This window comes from Coturnix japonica, chromosome 7 (genome assembly GCF_001577835.2).
Source record: "Coturnix japonica isolate 7356 chromosome 7, Coturnix japonica 2.1, whole genome shotgun sequence".
Taxonomy (NCBI): Eukaryota; Metazoa; Chordata; class Aves; order Galliformes; family Phasianidae; genus Coturnix; species Coturnix japonica.
The window spans coordinates 3,890,166-3,904,444 of NC_029522.1; the positions used below are offsets into that span (position 1 = coordinate 3,890,166).

At 44.4% G+C, this 14,279-nt stretch overlaps 1 protein-coding gene across 12 annotated transcripts in view; it reads left to right on the forward strand.

The window, feature by feature from the left end:
• AGAP1 (ArfGAP with GTPase domain, ankyrin repeat and PH domain 1) overlaps positions 1–14,279 on the forward strand; it is a 257,074-nt gene that overhangs the window by 237,840 nt on the left and 4,955 nt on the right. For all 12 annotated transcript variants that reach the window (XM_015867759.2, XM_015867760.2, XM_015867762.2 and 9 more), the window contains one exon: positions 13,754–14,009. In XM_015867759.2, coding sequence (XP_015723245.1) covers positions 13,754–14,009 — 256 coding nt within the window. The remainder of the gene's footprint in view (positions 1–13,753; positions 14,010–14,279) is intronic.

Genomic DNA, 14,279 nt, shown 5'->3' on the forward strand with positions numbered 1-14,279 from the left:
AAATTCAATTGCAAGCATACCCAGGATCTTCTGTATCTTCCTCAGAGTACCAGCCAAAGCCCCTGGTGTTCCCATCACACCACATATTGTTGTATAGATTCTTTAAGCAGGTAAGCTAGGAAGGCTGGAAATAGCCAGGCTAGCTGTAGCTCTGAGCTTTTGCAGCAATGTACAAGAGCTAGAGAGTTGTAGTACAGGTTGGTTCTGAACCTGCTGCAAAGCTGTCATTTCTAATCAGTGTGTCTGTCTGCCAGAGGTGGACTGCTGATGGATTAGTTGGAGTCTCCCCCGCTTCTTTTCAGAATAGACAAACTCCACTCAAGACAACTGTTTCAATCTTGGGTCACCAAGTCTCTCTTCAGATGCATCATACTCTGCACCAGTAGCTTTCTTCTTCGTTGTATGTCTCAGAAGATTCCCTTAGCCTGCATTGTTTGGGGAAGATGCTTTCAGTACAGAGTCCCTCCCTTGCTCACAGTCAGAGCGATCTCTAGGAGTTTTCACAGAGATGCAGTTCAGCAACTGTTTGAGAGCGAAGGGATCACATCTGCTTTAACATCACTAGAACACAAGGACGATTGTTGACATTATATTGCCATCAAAGTCCTGACGAGGAGAGATATGTAGTTGATAAGAAAGCAGCCTGTCTCTTCACAGAGGCTCTCTACCATTCCTCGGAGCAAAAGTTAGACATCATTGTGTACCATCTTGAGCAGGTAGCTAAGCACTGTCTTTTTGGAAAACCTTTCTCAGCTTGAAGCTGGTAGGCTCATAGCTGGAAATGGTGCCACTGGAAGGAGCAGAGCCCACAGTGATGTTGGTGCTGCAGAACAGCTTCCAGAGTTAACTGAGGATAATCTGCACTGAAGACTTGAATCTGGAGTGGTCTTTGCTGGAGAAAGTACCTGAGGTTCCTAAAATAACCTTTAGCGTTCTTCTATAGGGGAGCTGGCAAATGAGTTTGTTTTTGCTCTACGAGAATCAGAATTATATTTGTTCTCGATCAGCAGATTGCAATCACCCTGTGCATCTTCACCTACTCATCTCACTTGGTTTTGTTTTATTTGAGCGATAAATATCCTAAATCTTCCCAGAGCTATTACGTGTCTTCTGTGGAGACTCATCATAGTCCTGCCAGGCATTCATCAAGGCTTCCAATGAACCACTGCATTAAGTATTCCTCTGCTCCTTATCAATCAAAACAGTTTGCTTCTAACTTTACTTTTTCTTCCTGAAGTAATCAAAATCTGATATTCTACAGATTGCAGAAAATTGTCACTCCCATAATTTGTGCTAATCCATCACGTGAAACAGCTGTAATTTGGGCATCAGAAGAGCATTAAGTTTTTAAATAAGCAAGAGACAGTCAATGAGAGCATCCATTAACTGCTCCAGATGACAGGGCAGGAGAATGTTTGGATCACAGGTATTTGGGGAATTACAGTGCAGACATTACAGAGCAATGGGGCATCCGCACTCTGCAACAGGCAAAATGTTTTCTGTGTGTGTTTTCATGAGTTTGCTCTAGTATTCAAAAGAAGTACATAAGCAAACAGCATCGCCTGAATTTTCCTTAGCTCGAGCTGCAAACCCAGTGGGTTCGCAGGAACGTTCTCTATGGAGAGGCTGTGGATGTGGCATTTCTGATACCCCTGTTCAAGGGGCAGAGCACACCATCCACAGATCTCCTTGCTGGAGGGATGATGGTCTTCTAATCGATGTTAGGATCTTGTGGCCTGGCACAGTAGATGTTCTGTAGCACTGCATCTAGGATATGCATTGTGCATACTCTCTGTCTTCAGTTCTTCTGTCCTATCCTATTTGACTCAAGTTGCGTATTAAACTAATTTCCCCTTCGAGTAGTAATTAAGTGTATACCATTTCTCTTCACTTGGCACTGCAAACTAAGCTCTTCCTTTCTGAGGGGAATAAATATTGGGCACAACCAACAGAATTCTGCAGCATGAGGGTGTTTTACCTATCCAGGGGCACCTCTTATCATCAAAACAAAAAAGACCTATTATAATTAGAGTGTAAGCCTCCTTTTAAAAGGGTGACTGGCAAGAGGAAATTATAAAGACTTGAGACAGCAATTATCAGCCACTGAAACAGCAAATCAAGCTGTCTATACCAATATCCCAAAGCAACACAACGCAGAAGCCATGGAGGGAGGTTAGATTAGAGCCGCCTGGGTGTGAGCTGTCTGAGCAGCGGAAGGTGCTGATTGTAGTTGTCAGTTTGCTGCTGCTATAAGCTCTCCTGTTATAAATACACCCCAGCCTCTGTCATCTGCAAAGGATCCTTAAACCTTTCTTTTCTCCCCTTCCACTGCTTAAAAACCACAGCAGCTGACAAGTCCAAATGTTTGAAATAATTGGATTCTGCATTCTAATTCATCTGTAAAGTATTCGTTGATTAAATTAGCCTAATAGATATTATTTCTTACATGGCTGCATAATTTCATCCTGATTGGATCACTATGGCGCTAACGAGTCCTCCCGTTTACTACTGACTCGAGAGTCACAGAAGGCTGCAGATAACTATCATCTTGTTTCCATTTCTCCTTTACCAGGCTAAAAGTTAAAGTGATGTGTACTAAAGGGCACATAGCTAACGCTCAGGTGCAGTTACACAGTGTACTGCGGTCTTCATGGACCAGCATTAGAACGAAAGAATATCGGTTTATATAATCCGGAGACCTCTTTTATTTACTCAGTGGGTTGTTCTGAAGCAGAAAGATTAACTGACCATTTAAATTCCTTGGGGGAGGGTGGAGGGATATGGAAGTATTTTTAAGTAAAATACATTTTATTATCTCATCAAAGCAGGCGTGCACGTTGCAAATGAACCTCGTAAGGACTGCACACATTCAGGGAAATGAAAATGCTCCTTTTTGAGATAACGTTTCAACTAAAGCGGTTTTATCTCCTATTAGTAAGATTTTCTTTGCACTGCAGTTTGAGTGTAAGCAAGGGAAAGAGGAGGACATTTTCTTCCATTTCATGCAAACTAGGAGCAGATCTTTGTTCCGTTGGGTGAGAACGTTGCACCAAGAGCCTCGGAGCCCCAAAGGTCACGGTGGTGCGGCCCAGTCTCGGGCCTGAGCCTGCCGCCAAGTCATAGAAGGGGTTAATGTTAATTCCTACCCTGACTGACCCAGGGCTGCTAACAACCGGTAGGTTTTGTTTTGTATCGCGCCGGTGAACTGAGCAATCAGAAAAAAAGTTTTTGGCAAGCCCTTGGCCTGCCCAGGATAGAAGAGATGGGTCGGCTCAGGAAACTGTTTGCATGAGGAAAAGGGGAAACAATGGCCACTCAGCAGGAGCAGAAGGGAGACCCACTCCCACTGAATAGCTCCCCGAAAAACCCGGCTCAAAAGGAAGAGGGCCCGCTGGCGTTTGGGAATCCAATAAATTGTTTCAGGAAGTGAAAGTCTGTCCAGGCTAATGGAGCCGTGATTGACAGGTGGTTCTCATTACGGTGCCCATCAGGGGACAGAGTGAATTCCAGTGTTATTTAGGAGGTTAAGGAGAAATAAGATGCAGGTGACAGCCCAAGGCTGAGGCGTCTTGTTCTTAAGGTTGCTTTTTTCTGTGAAGGGTCTACAGAATGTAAAGCAAGGAGGGTGATAGTTTGGCAAGCAGCAGTCAGTCTGCCGCAACTGAAACTGAGCTTACCTGGTGCATGTGAGGGAAAGCAGGGGGATGGGGTGCTGCCGGGTTTGAACGGTGCTTTGGTGTTTCTCATGTCAGAGTTAACTTTCCTCAGCAATAGGATGGGATGTTCTGTCTGTCGAGCAGGCAGAGAGCAGCAGCCACGTACCAGTGCTCTTGGGCACTGTGCAGAGTGATGAGGATGGAGCATGTGGAAGCCATCACTGGTTGCTCCCCTTGGCGTGAGCTAGGACCCTTCTCCTGAGCCACACAGGGATATCGCGCTAGCACTCAGCACCAAAACAACCACAATCACTACTTTTGTCTCCTCCTGGTGCTCTTACTGTGGCAGCTGACAAGAGCAAATCACAAAGCATTTAGCTCAATCAGAACAAATTTGATCAACTGCTGGCACGAATGCAAAAGACTTTTGAAGAGGCCACCTAGGGTTGGGTCAGATGTCTGGAGCGTGCTTCTCTGAGGTCTGAGCCTAGCTTGAGGAGGAAAAGGAGTTACCGAAAGAAAAGTGCATCACTGGTGATTCAGATTAGCTGGTGTCCCTAACCGATAGGCATCTTTGTGCTGCCTTGGATTACAGAGCTGAAACCAATGTTACTTGAATAGGCTGTTGCCACCAAGCATGTGTCTATATGCTGTGGCCAGAGTTTTAAGGTAGATCTGTATGTACACTGAGTGTGTAAAACCATACAGACCACCTTTTTTCCCCCTTCTTCTGTATTTTTCCTTTTTCTGTCTGTGATGGCCAGATAATCAGCACTAGGTGTCTTCGCACTTGTCGATGTCATGGGGTGGGAAGCTGAGAGATCTGCTCCGAGTCACTGTATTGATAGAACATTGCATGGTGCATGGTCAGATACAAGGATGTAATTTAACCAACAGATTCACGGATGGCTTGTGAATGACGGTGAAACTCCCGAGTATGACGCGTGTAATAAATCTGGTTCGACGCAGAATTAATGTGGTATTCAGAATGATTATTTACCATTTGAAGTTCAGACGTGACTGTGTGCAAGAAGTAAATAGCTGTGCACGGGGCACTGGGGAAGGACACTTAGAGGGGAGAAGAAAAACGCCTTCTTGCATTGTTTCACAAGTGCATTCCTCAGTAATACTAATGAGAATTGCACTCTAAATGCAGGATTGATTTGTGATGAGATCAGCTCTAAAGAGTACATTTGTGGAGTGATAACCTGATTGGTGGCCCTGCCTCTTGAATGGCTGAAGGGGTCTAATTGGCATATAACGCACTATAAATTTATTAGCAAGTTCTGCTTTCTCATTGGCAGACCTTCTCCTGCTAACCACCAGGAAATTACCAATTTTCAGGAGGTAGTCACTCAAGTCGCACTGTGTCGGGGTTTTAAAAAGAAACCTCCAACGATACCATTATAAATCCTGGCTTAGAGCCTGCACGTCAAAAGCCAGCTGAAAATTGGTCGTTTCTGTAGTGGACGACTTGACCAGAGTAGAGAACCGTGTGTTTACTATTCAACTTTTTATCCTCCTTCAGTCATTCCTCCTTCCCACCCCCTTGTTGCAAATCCAAGTTGCACGAAGACCATTAGGAGCGGACTAATCAGTTTGGCAGCCCTTGGGCTGCAGCTGCCACAAACTGGCGTATACGCTTCATAGAAATTACAGTGTTTTGGCAGTTCACGTTCAGGGCTTTGATGTACTTATTGATACATGCAGCCCTGGGGCACATCAGGCAGAGGAGGAGATACCCACGTTAGGGAATTTTCAGGAGCACGATAGAAATATTCAGGAGTCAATGTAATTGTTTCAGTGAGTCTGCTTTTAAGAGGCACATTGGAGCCACAAATTAGAAAATAATATTCACGTGTTTCTTCTAATTGGTAACAGATACGGGATATTTTATCTTTTATTTTTTTAAATAATTTCCAAATGTGTCCTGAAGAGGGATTGCAGGAGAGTGGCTGAAAGAGAGAGGGCACTCATAGATGCGATGCTTTGGCAATTGTCGAAGAGGTTGTCATTTTGGCACACAGCTTTTAATTCCTGAGCACCTCTCTCCAGAGGTTCTCTTAAAGTGGAATTTGCTGTCGCTTTTGGCAGGCATCTCCTATGCATATTTTCTTTGCTGTTGGGTTTTATCTGGGTTTCCCTTTGTTAAGCACTAACCATATGGCTTGTAAATCATAAAAGCCAAAAGGTTTGCGAGCGATTAATAGAAGTAGGTGTGCAATTAGAAATGCTTCAGCAGTACTTGAGCACTCACGTATCTTCTGATAGCTGAGCCCATTTCAAGTCTCTTCTCTTTGGGCACCTTGGTGTTGCGTAGCCCTTCTGGCAGCTTCGTCCACCTCAGCAGGAGGTGTGTTTGCCTTTTGCAAAGGGTTGGAAGGGATCTCAAAGAGATCATTGAGTCCAAGCTCCTGCCAAAGCATGTACCCTACAGTAGGTCACGCAGGTAGGCATCTAGATGAGTGAGGAGTGCCTCAATAGGAGGAGACTCCACAACATCTCTGGGCAACCTCTTCTAGTGCTCCTTCACCGTTACTGTAAAGAAGCTCTTCTGCATGTTGGTACAGCACTTTCATTTCTTAGGTATGGAGGAAACCTCAAAGGTTTCTGTGAATGCTAAGGGCTGGTGATCTCTCAAGGTTTTTTTTTCCTTTTTTTTTTTAATCTTGATGACTCTTAGTCTCTTGCATTCTAAGCAACCGGTGCTGGTTTACCAACAGCCCTTTTTAAACAGCAGTGTCTGTGGTTGTAGAAAGGTGTCAAACAGCTGCAGTCCACCACAGCTGAATCAGAAGGAATTCCCATTGTTTTCTGAGAGATGCCTTGTCAAGACAGGCATCATTTCCATTAAATAAAAACAGTAATAAAAAATAAAAAAAATAATGGGAGAGTCTGGCCATATGAATGATTTCTGTAGAGTCCATAGAATCAGCAAGAGTTAAGAGGAAACCAAGGCAGCTGATGAACTAATGATTAGAGTTTGTGCAGAAGAATGGGCAGGAGGGTGTGAGATACATTAGAAATGCTGATGTGGAGAATTTGGGAGGTGATTACAAGAGGAAGCAGAAGGGAGACCTCCAAGTGACAAGGGAAGGTTTGGCCAGCTAGCAGGGCCCTGTGGTATCTGAAGAACATGGGTCAAGGAAGGTGCCCGACAGGATGCAGGTTCTTCTCAGTCCTCAAAACCTTTAGCTGCAACCATGCCATCCTTCCACCGCTGGCTTGAGAAGGAAGAGTGCTTGTTTTTATTTTCTTGCTGTTCCAAATGTGTTTTTCCTCACAGTCTATGCTCAAGTACAATGTTTATCACTTGTATTTTCTCTTTTATGTCCGACATAAATTTAGTGTAGTGTTTTATGGAGTTTTTTCCCAAATACTCCAAAAAGTGTCGTCTTACTGCTTCTGCCAAATTAAGATAATATTAAAACCCCCTCAAAGGGTTTTTGTTTTGTAAACCAAACTATAGCGTTGCTTGGGAGTTACTGGCAACAAAGGATCAAAACTGTCAAGAAAATTTGTGAACGTCTCGGAGAAGTGTTGTATTTAGACTGTCCTCTCTCAGTTCCTGACCCTCAGGTAAAGATTATGTTCACATTCTGCAGCCCAGAACGTGCTTTTACATTTCAGGTCATTGAAGCCACCTTGGTATACTAAGCACGCTGGCATTTAAGATCTCTTTAATGTCTATGCAGCAAGTTCATCAGGCCTTCGGGTAGACCTTAGAGGTTTTTTCCCATCTCATTATTTATAAAGCATTGGTGCACTCCTAGTTATGATACTCATCCACTTTACAGCATTGTGAGCAGAGGAAAGGCTCCATTTCTCTTCTTTCATCTGTTTATGATGTGATACGTTCCAAAGCAGATCACATCAGCGACTGTTATGGTATCCTTAATGCACTGTGATAGTCGCATCACGGGAGGAGCTGCTGTAAAGCATATCGCTGATGTACGTCCCTGTTATATGCCACATTACTCTGAGTCTGTGGGAACCTTACTTGGCTACCTCGCTCTGTCTCTCAGCTGGCACAGATTATTGAAATTTATGCATTGAAATATTTGTGTGTCACTTCTTTTCTTTTTTTTAATACCGTGCAAGAGCTTCCTCTAGATGTGAACATAAAGGCAGGAGCCTGGTTTGAGGTGAAAACAGCTCCTGGCTTTGACATATATATCCAAGATAACAGACTGCCTTCATTTTCTTCCTAATCACTCGCTGCAGTTCAATTATCTATTCAGAACTACTTCCATGTTTTGTGTTAAAATTTATTTCACGTGCTATTTTCATAGTGTTCCCCAGAAGAAGGGAGGAAAAAAGTCTATTATCATTTCTTGAGCTATATTTAAGATAATATTGCGTCCAGTGTATCCGTAACATAGGAGAAAATTAGTGTTAACAAATTGCAAAGTAATGGAATCTTTTTAGGTAGTAGTTGTAGGTAGTAATTTTTCCCTACGTGTTGACATTGACAGAACAAGAAAGGGGAATGGGCTGTGTCCAGTCCATGCAGTATAGAACCACACAGTGAAATCTCACCTTCTGTTTGGTAGTCAGCACAGGGAGAGATTTTGATCTAACTTTTGCAAGGTTATTTATGTGCCTCTTCGTCAGTGCATAAGGTAGAAGTGACGAGGCTGTGAACACAGCATGCTTGCAGTGGTCTGATAAACAGTTGGTGAGAGGTGGTGGCCATCCATTGCTGTTTTGTTTGGGGTGCTCATAAGGTCTCTCCTTGCACATCTTAGGAGGAACCCATCCTCATCTGCTGTTTGCAGTGCTTTTTAATTTGGCTTTTGGATTTAGCAGCAAAGAAAATTTCTGGAGTCCTCCAAATTTTATCTTCAATCTCAAGGGGCTGCTTTTGTTCTGCACAGTTGCACAGAACAAAAAGGCTTTGGTTTGTATTGAGAAAAGACTCAACCATCTTGCAGATCTTACATTTGTCTGCCTTCTCAACAAGCCTTTTCTTAGCATCTGCAGTGTCCCCCACAGATGTATGTCATATAGCTTTCCCTTAGCTTAATGCAGAGTAATTTCAGGGTTGATACCTTTTATCAACTGAGCATCGTGCAATGAAAACAAAAGTTTGCCGTCATTTGTGTGATAGTTCAGAGTCAGAGCCTACAGTTGCAGGATAACTTGAGTGACCAAGATGGGATTAAACCATTTCTTAGCTGAGCTGCCTGCCTTGCCAAGCCTGAGGACCCCAGGCTGGAGCTGTAGGCCAGCTGTGCTGTCAGGCCTCACAGGGATGCGTGGTGGCTGTCCTTTGGCCATGCCATAGGGCCACTCTGCATCCATTGGGGTTGTTTAACTTGTAAGAAGTAATAAGCTTAATAGGTTGACTTTATTTAATTATTAATGGTCCCTTTCTGTCCTTACAGCTCATAAAACACCCTGTAGGTTGGCAAAACACTCATAATATTGATCAGTAGCCAGGGAGATATTTATTTCCTCTTTGCCCTGGTGCACATAAATCTCAGTCCTTTGCCTCCTTCTCTCGGTACGCAGGATTTACAGTGGCCCGCTTCTTGAAAGCTTTCTGTAATTAAGGAACAAATAGCCATCGGTCTTTGTTTGCTGTCTGGAGCCCTCTTGTTTGCCAGGGCCCTACATATCCCTCGTGGTCCTGTGCGCCTTCCCCCTTAGCAACGCAGCCTGGGAGAGAAGGCATGCATGCTAGGAAGCAGTCAACTGCTAAGCACTCACTTTGCAATAGAGTGGGGTCTTCTCCTGCAGAGAGAGGAAGCCCCTGTGTTTTCTCAACATATTGTTCCCGGCTCCTCTTCCATGCCTCTCCTCCCAGTTCCTGCTTTGCTTGGGACAGGAAGACACTTTGGAAATTCCTTGCTGCTAGCCCTTTCTTCCTGCCTTCTCTTCATCTCCCCCCTTCCCTTTGCTAGTTGCAATTAAAAGCATCGTGAACCTTTCCAAAGTTTTCAGTTCTTTCCCCCACCATGTTTTTCTTCCCTTTTACCCATCACAACACGGCATTCCCCACTCTAACTGAATTGGTGCTGTTTATCAGACATCTGTGGGGTCATTGCAGAGGGTTTTCTTTAAATGGCAAGCCCTGGCACCATCAGCCACCCAGCCCTGACAGCAGGGCTGCACTGGCCATTAGGTGATGTATGCTTCTTGCATGCTGGACCACAAAGCTAATGACATATTCTGGGATGATCCCAGAGTTTGGGAGCTATGGGAGTTAGATTTACTTCATTTTGTTGGAACAGACACATTAACTTTGTCAGCTGTCCAACAGCAGAGAAAATCTGGCAGTTCTCCTGCTGAGCCAGCCAGGTTATTGCAGCGTTAAACGTTGCACTTCAGTAAGCATCCAGAAATGGCAGCACATGAGCATGGCACCCGCACAGCACTGACGTTTGGGTGAATGGCAGTAGAGAGAATGTTTAGAGGCCTCCTCAGTCACAGAATAATAATTTTTTTAGTAAGAGAGAAGAAAATACTTAACACTTTTCACCAAGATGGCTGAGCCAGGCACCATTCTGGAAGAGACCGAGCTGCACAGGGCTGAGCTCCTGAATGAGTATCTCCAGAGCAAGATCTCAAGCAGAGAGTGAAGAGTAGGTCTGAAAGGAAACTGTGCTCTAAGCAAATCTGCTTTTTATGCTCTCTCATGCTACCTAGTTAACCCTCCCCCCGCACAGTGCCCAGTATTTATGTTTCAAGATAATAACGATGTGATGTGGCTGGCAGAGTAATTTAAATAATTGGACATTATCTTGAGAAGCAAGCACCTAATGAGATGAAAATAAACCGAGAAGTGAAATTTTCATCTGTTTCTAATAACTCTTACCTATGTACAGTATCACTGCTCTGTCAGGGTTTTCATTATTCATACCACTTTGTACATAGAGTTCACCAGTGATGGAGACTTGCAGAGCTTAGTGGTGGTTTTAGGCCAGGGCTTAGTGGACTATATCCCTTTCCTGCAGAATATATTGCAGTCTTACCCTGTTGTATTTGGCCCTTGTGTATCCGGAAAGGTGTTAATCTTTTCTCGGAAGTCTGAGTTTGAATGGATAGCTTCAGAGAGAGAAAGCTCAAACAAAGCCCAATCTTACTTTCATTCTTCTTCCTATAGCTGTATAATCTGTTACTCTGGAGTTTATAATCTCTAATTCACCCGTGCATTTGCATTAACAAACAGGCAATTCACAGGTTCTCTAGCACTAGGTGTGTAGGTGCCATCCGAGCACCTGATGATGATGCTTCTCCAATACACTGGCTTTAACTGATCTTGAAAAAGGGATTCTGCTGGATTTTAGTAGCTCAGTAAGTAAGCAGAGTAGTCTCATTCTGGCTTATGGATGTCACATGAAGACAACTAGAACCGAAACTGTATTGTTGAGGGAGTTGTTTAGAGTGGAAGAAGCAGAATTACAAGAAAGGGAGGAAAGTATGAGAAATATTTACTAGCCTGTGTTTAATTGTACATGCTCTTTATTTTTGGGGATCAGTTCAGTATGTTCTGATTAGTTGCTCTTCCTCTCATTTCCTTGTACTCTTCTTATTCAGTTGATTTATTTAAAGGTATGTCAGTGCTGGCTGAAGCGAAACACTGTGCCTCCTCTTCCTTCTTATTGCTGACCGCTCCAATAATTCATTTTTTAGCTCATTAGCTAACAGGGGATGTGAACGGTGGTCCTCCAGGGGCCTGGAATGAGGCCAAGTGATCTACTGCTGACAACTCTGCTCTTGGACTGGCCTTCCTATGGGGATATGAAACCTCAACCAAGACGGGCTGTAGACCCCAGAAGTGAGACTGTGGCATCTGAGTGAGTGCACTTACGTTGTGTTGTCAGGGTCCCAAGTGGATGCTTGCAGTGCAGCTGAAGCTGCTGTCCAAGAAAGTCCCCACAACTCATCATTTGGGATGCAATGGTTTGTGCTAGAAATGAAGAGAGGAGGTCTGTGGATGTTGGCTTTCTAGAATATGTTTCAGAGTTGGTCCTTCTATATTTCTGCTGTACCAGTCCACGAGGCATGGGCAAGTATGCTCCTCCTCCTACCCATGTCATTAAGCGTAATTTTCTGTGAGAAAATCCAAACAACATACCTTTCTTTGTACCCAGTTTGTACAGTTGAATAGGATCTAAATCTCATTCCATAGACAATGTCAGTGACGTGCTGCCCCCAAATGTCTGAGCCTTTTAAAACATCTCTGCTCCTGTTGGCAGTGTTCACTGTGTTCCCACCACAGCACTGGAGTCTGGGGGATGCTCTCCCCACCACTCGGTCTGGCTTGTCTTTGCACTGCTCCCATGCAGCACAGGGCAGGTGTGAAACTCATGCCAACAGGTTTGTAAAACAACAGCCTAAAAATCAAAAAGCTCCACCTCAAGTCTCTGTTTCCACACTGTAATGCAGTTTATGATGAATAGTAATTAGAGGTGGGAGACTGCTGTCACACGGCTTGAGTTTAAACAGAAGGGACGTCTCTTCCAGCCATGGTTATACAGCAGCTGATGCTGTGGCTAGAGCCCAGAGTTGCTCAGAGGTGGTCTGTGGACGTGGAGGGGGGTTCATTTGCAGATTCAACAGCACTAAAAAGATGGCGATAGTTACAATGCAGGCAGAAAATGAAGTGTTTTCTGCCTTTTGGGTCTGTGGGTATATGGAATAAATCCCCAAAGCCCAGATATGTGCCGCTGGTGTGAAACAGGCCTGGCTCAGTCGCTTCATTTTTCAGTCTGGCATGTTTAAATGTGGAGTGGGTGTATTGGTTACACTCTCAATACCTCAGTACATACTTTAAAAAGCTGACAAGAGCTATATTAAACACTGGCTGGGTGCTGGTCCTAGAGATGTTGTGATGCTGCAGGAGAGCACGTTTTATTGTAAGTAACTGTATGTGTGTCACATACAGTTCAGCCTCCTCAAAGGACCTCCACTGTATCTTTACCTTAAAACAACACAGCTAACAGAGGAGTTAAGGATCACAGTGGCAACAGAAGTCATTTTCTTTCTCCTCTCCATCTTGAGTACCTGAACTGATCCTGTTTATCAGATCCTGCCATCAAAGGTTAATTTGCGGCTCCCTAAATGTTTTCTTTTGTCTGTGTGCCTTTTAGCTGGCAGGAGTCATTCAAAGGTTTAATTTAAGCGCTGCGCTTTTTGTGTTAATTATCTGTTTGCACTTTTGCTCTGAATAAAAAGGCCTATACCTGTGTGCAGGGTAGATTGTCGTTGGTGCAGAGAAGCTCATGCTTTGGGAAGCTCTGCATGAGAGCATCCAGAGAGGTCACAGTAAGGTCACTCCGCATGTACCAGGAAATGATGCAAAACTAATCCAGATTTGCTGTTGGAAGGATCTGTTTACATAAGTATTTAAAAACAGATTAGGGCTAACCTGACACTAGATTACTGGGAGTAGTGTAAACAGTGCTGAAAGGCGTAAACAGAGCTTTTCCTTTTGTGCTCCGGAGGAAAAAATATGTCACCAGTAACAAGTTGCCTTGCTAGATGATGTATATGGTTTTCACAGGCTGCACAGATTACCTCAGGTACCTTGAAATGGGGCTTTGTCTAGGGCTAGATCTCTTAGATCACATAATTGTATGTTAATTATTGTAACAGAGAGTAGAGCCAGTTGTTTGTAGTCCTTGTTATCCTGTAACATAATAGCATCCAGAAAGCTTTTGATAGTTATTTGACGTATCAGGAGGAAGTGGCGCTTCAAAGTGCTGTTTTGATAGTTCGCATTTTGGAGAAACAAACAGAAGGACCCTCCATATGTCTTTTGCATTGGAAACATGACTCAGTTTTTGAAAGAGGAAGCACCTCTGCAAGCAAGGCCATGTCTTGCAGGGGTTGCTCTGCTGTTTGAAATGCAAGCCCAGGGTGCAGGAGGGGTGTTTGAGAGTTGTCAGTGCTGTGCCGGTCGCTTCAGGTTTCAAACACGGACATGTTGTACATTTTCTGTACTGTGTTGTGCTGCACACCTTAACTCTAATGTGGACACCATATGCCTGATTTATCTTCTTTCTTTCTTTCCATTGATTGCTATTTGCTAGCACACTGGTAGGCAGCAAGTCCAGGCCAGAGTGACGTTTTCTTTTTGGCTTCTCTAGGGAGGAAAAAGAGCGCTGGATACGTGCAAAATACGAGCAGAAGCTCTTCCTTGCCCCGCTGCAGTGCCTGGAACTTTCTCTTGGCCAACACCTCCTGAGGGCTACAGCAGAGGAAGATCTGCGCACCGTCATCCTGCTCCTCGCCCACGGCACAAGGGAGGAGGTAAACGAGACCTGCGGAGATGGCGATGGGCGCACTGCCCTGCACCTGGCCTGCAGGAAGGGAAACGTGGTGCTGGTGCAGCTCCTGATCTGGGTGAGTGCTTGTTCATTGCACACTCTGTAAAGATGGTAGCTTACCCTCCCTTCCGTCTGTTGCCAATTGTTAGAAAGCAAATGACAGAATGAGGATGGAGAAATTTCCTTGGCCACCTATTGGAAATGCCCTTTGAAATACCCAGGTGACAAATTCTGTTCCAGCTGTAAGACCCTCCCTGTAGAAACCTTCCTGTGTGTAACTCACCAACGTTCGGCTCCCTTCCCCTCTCCCTGCCCTCCCTTTCCCCAACCTCATCTCAGTTCCCAC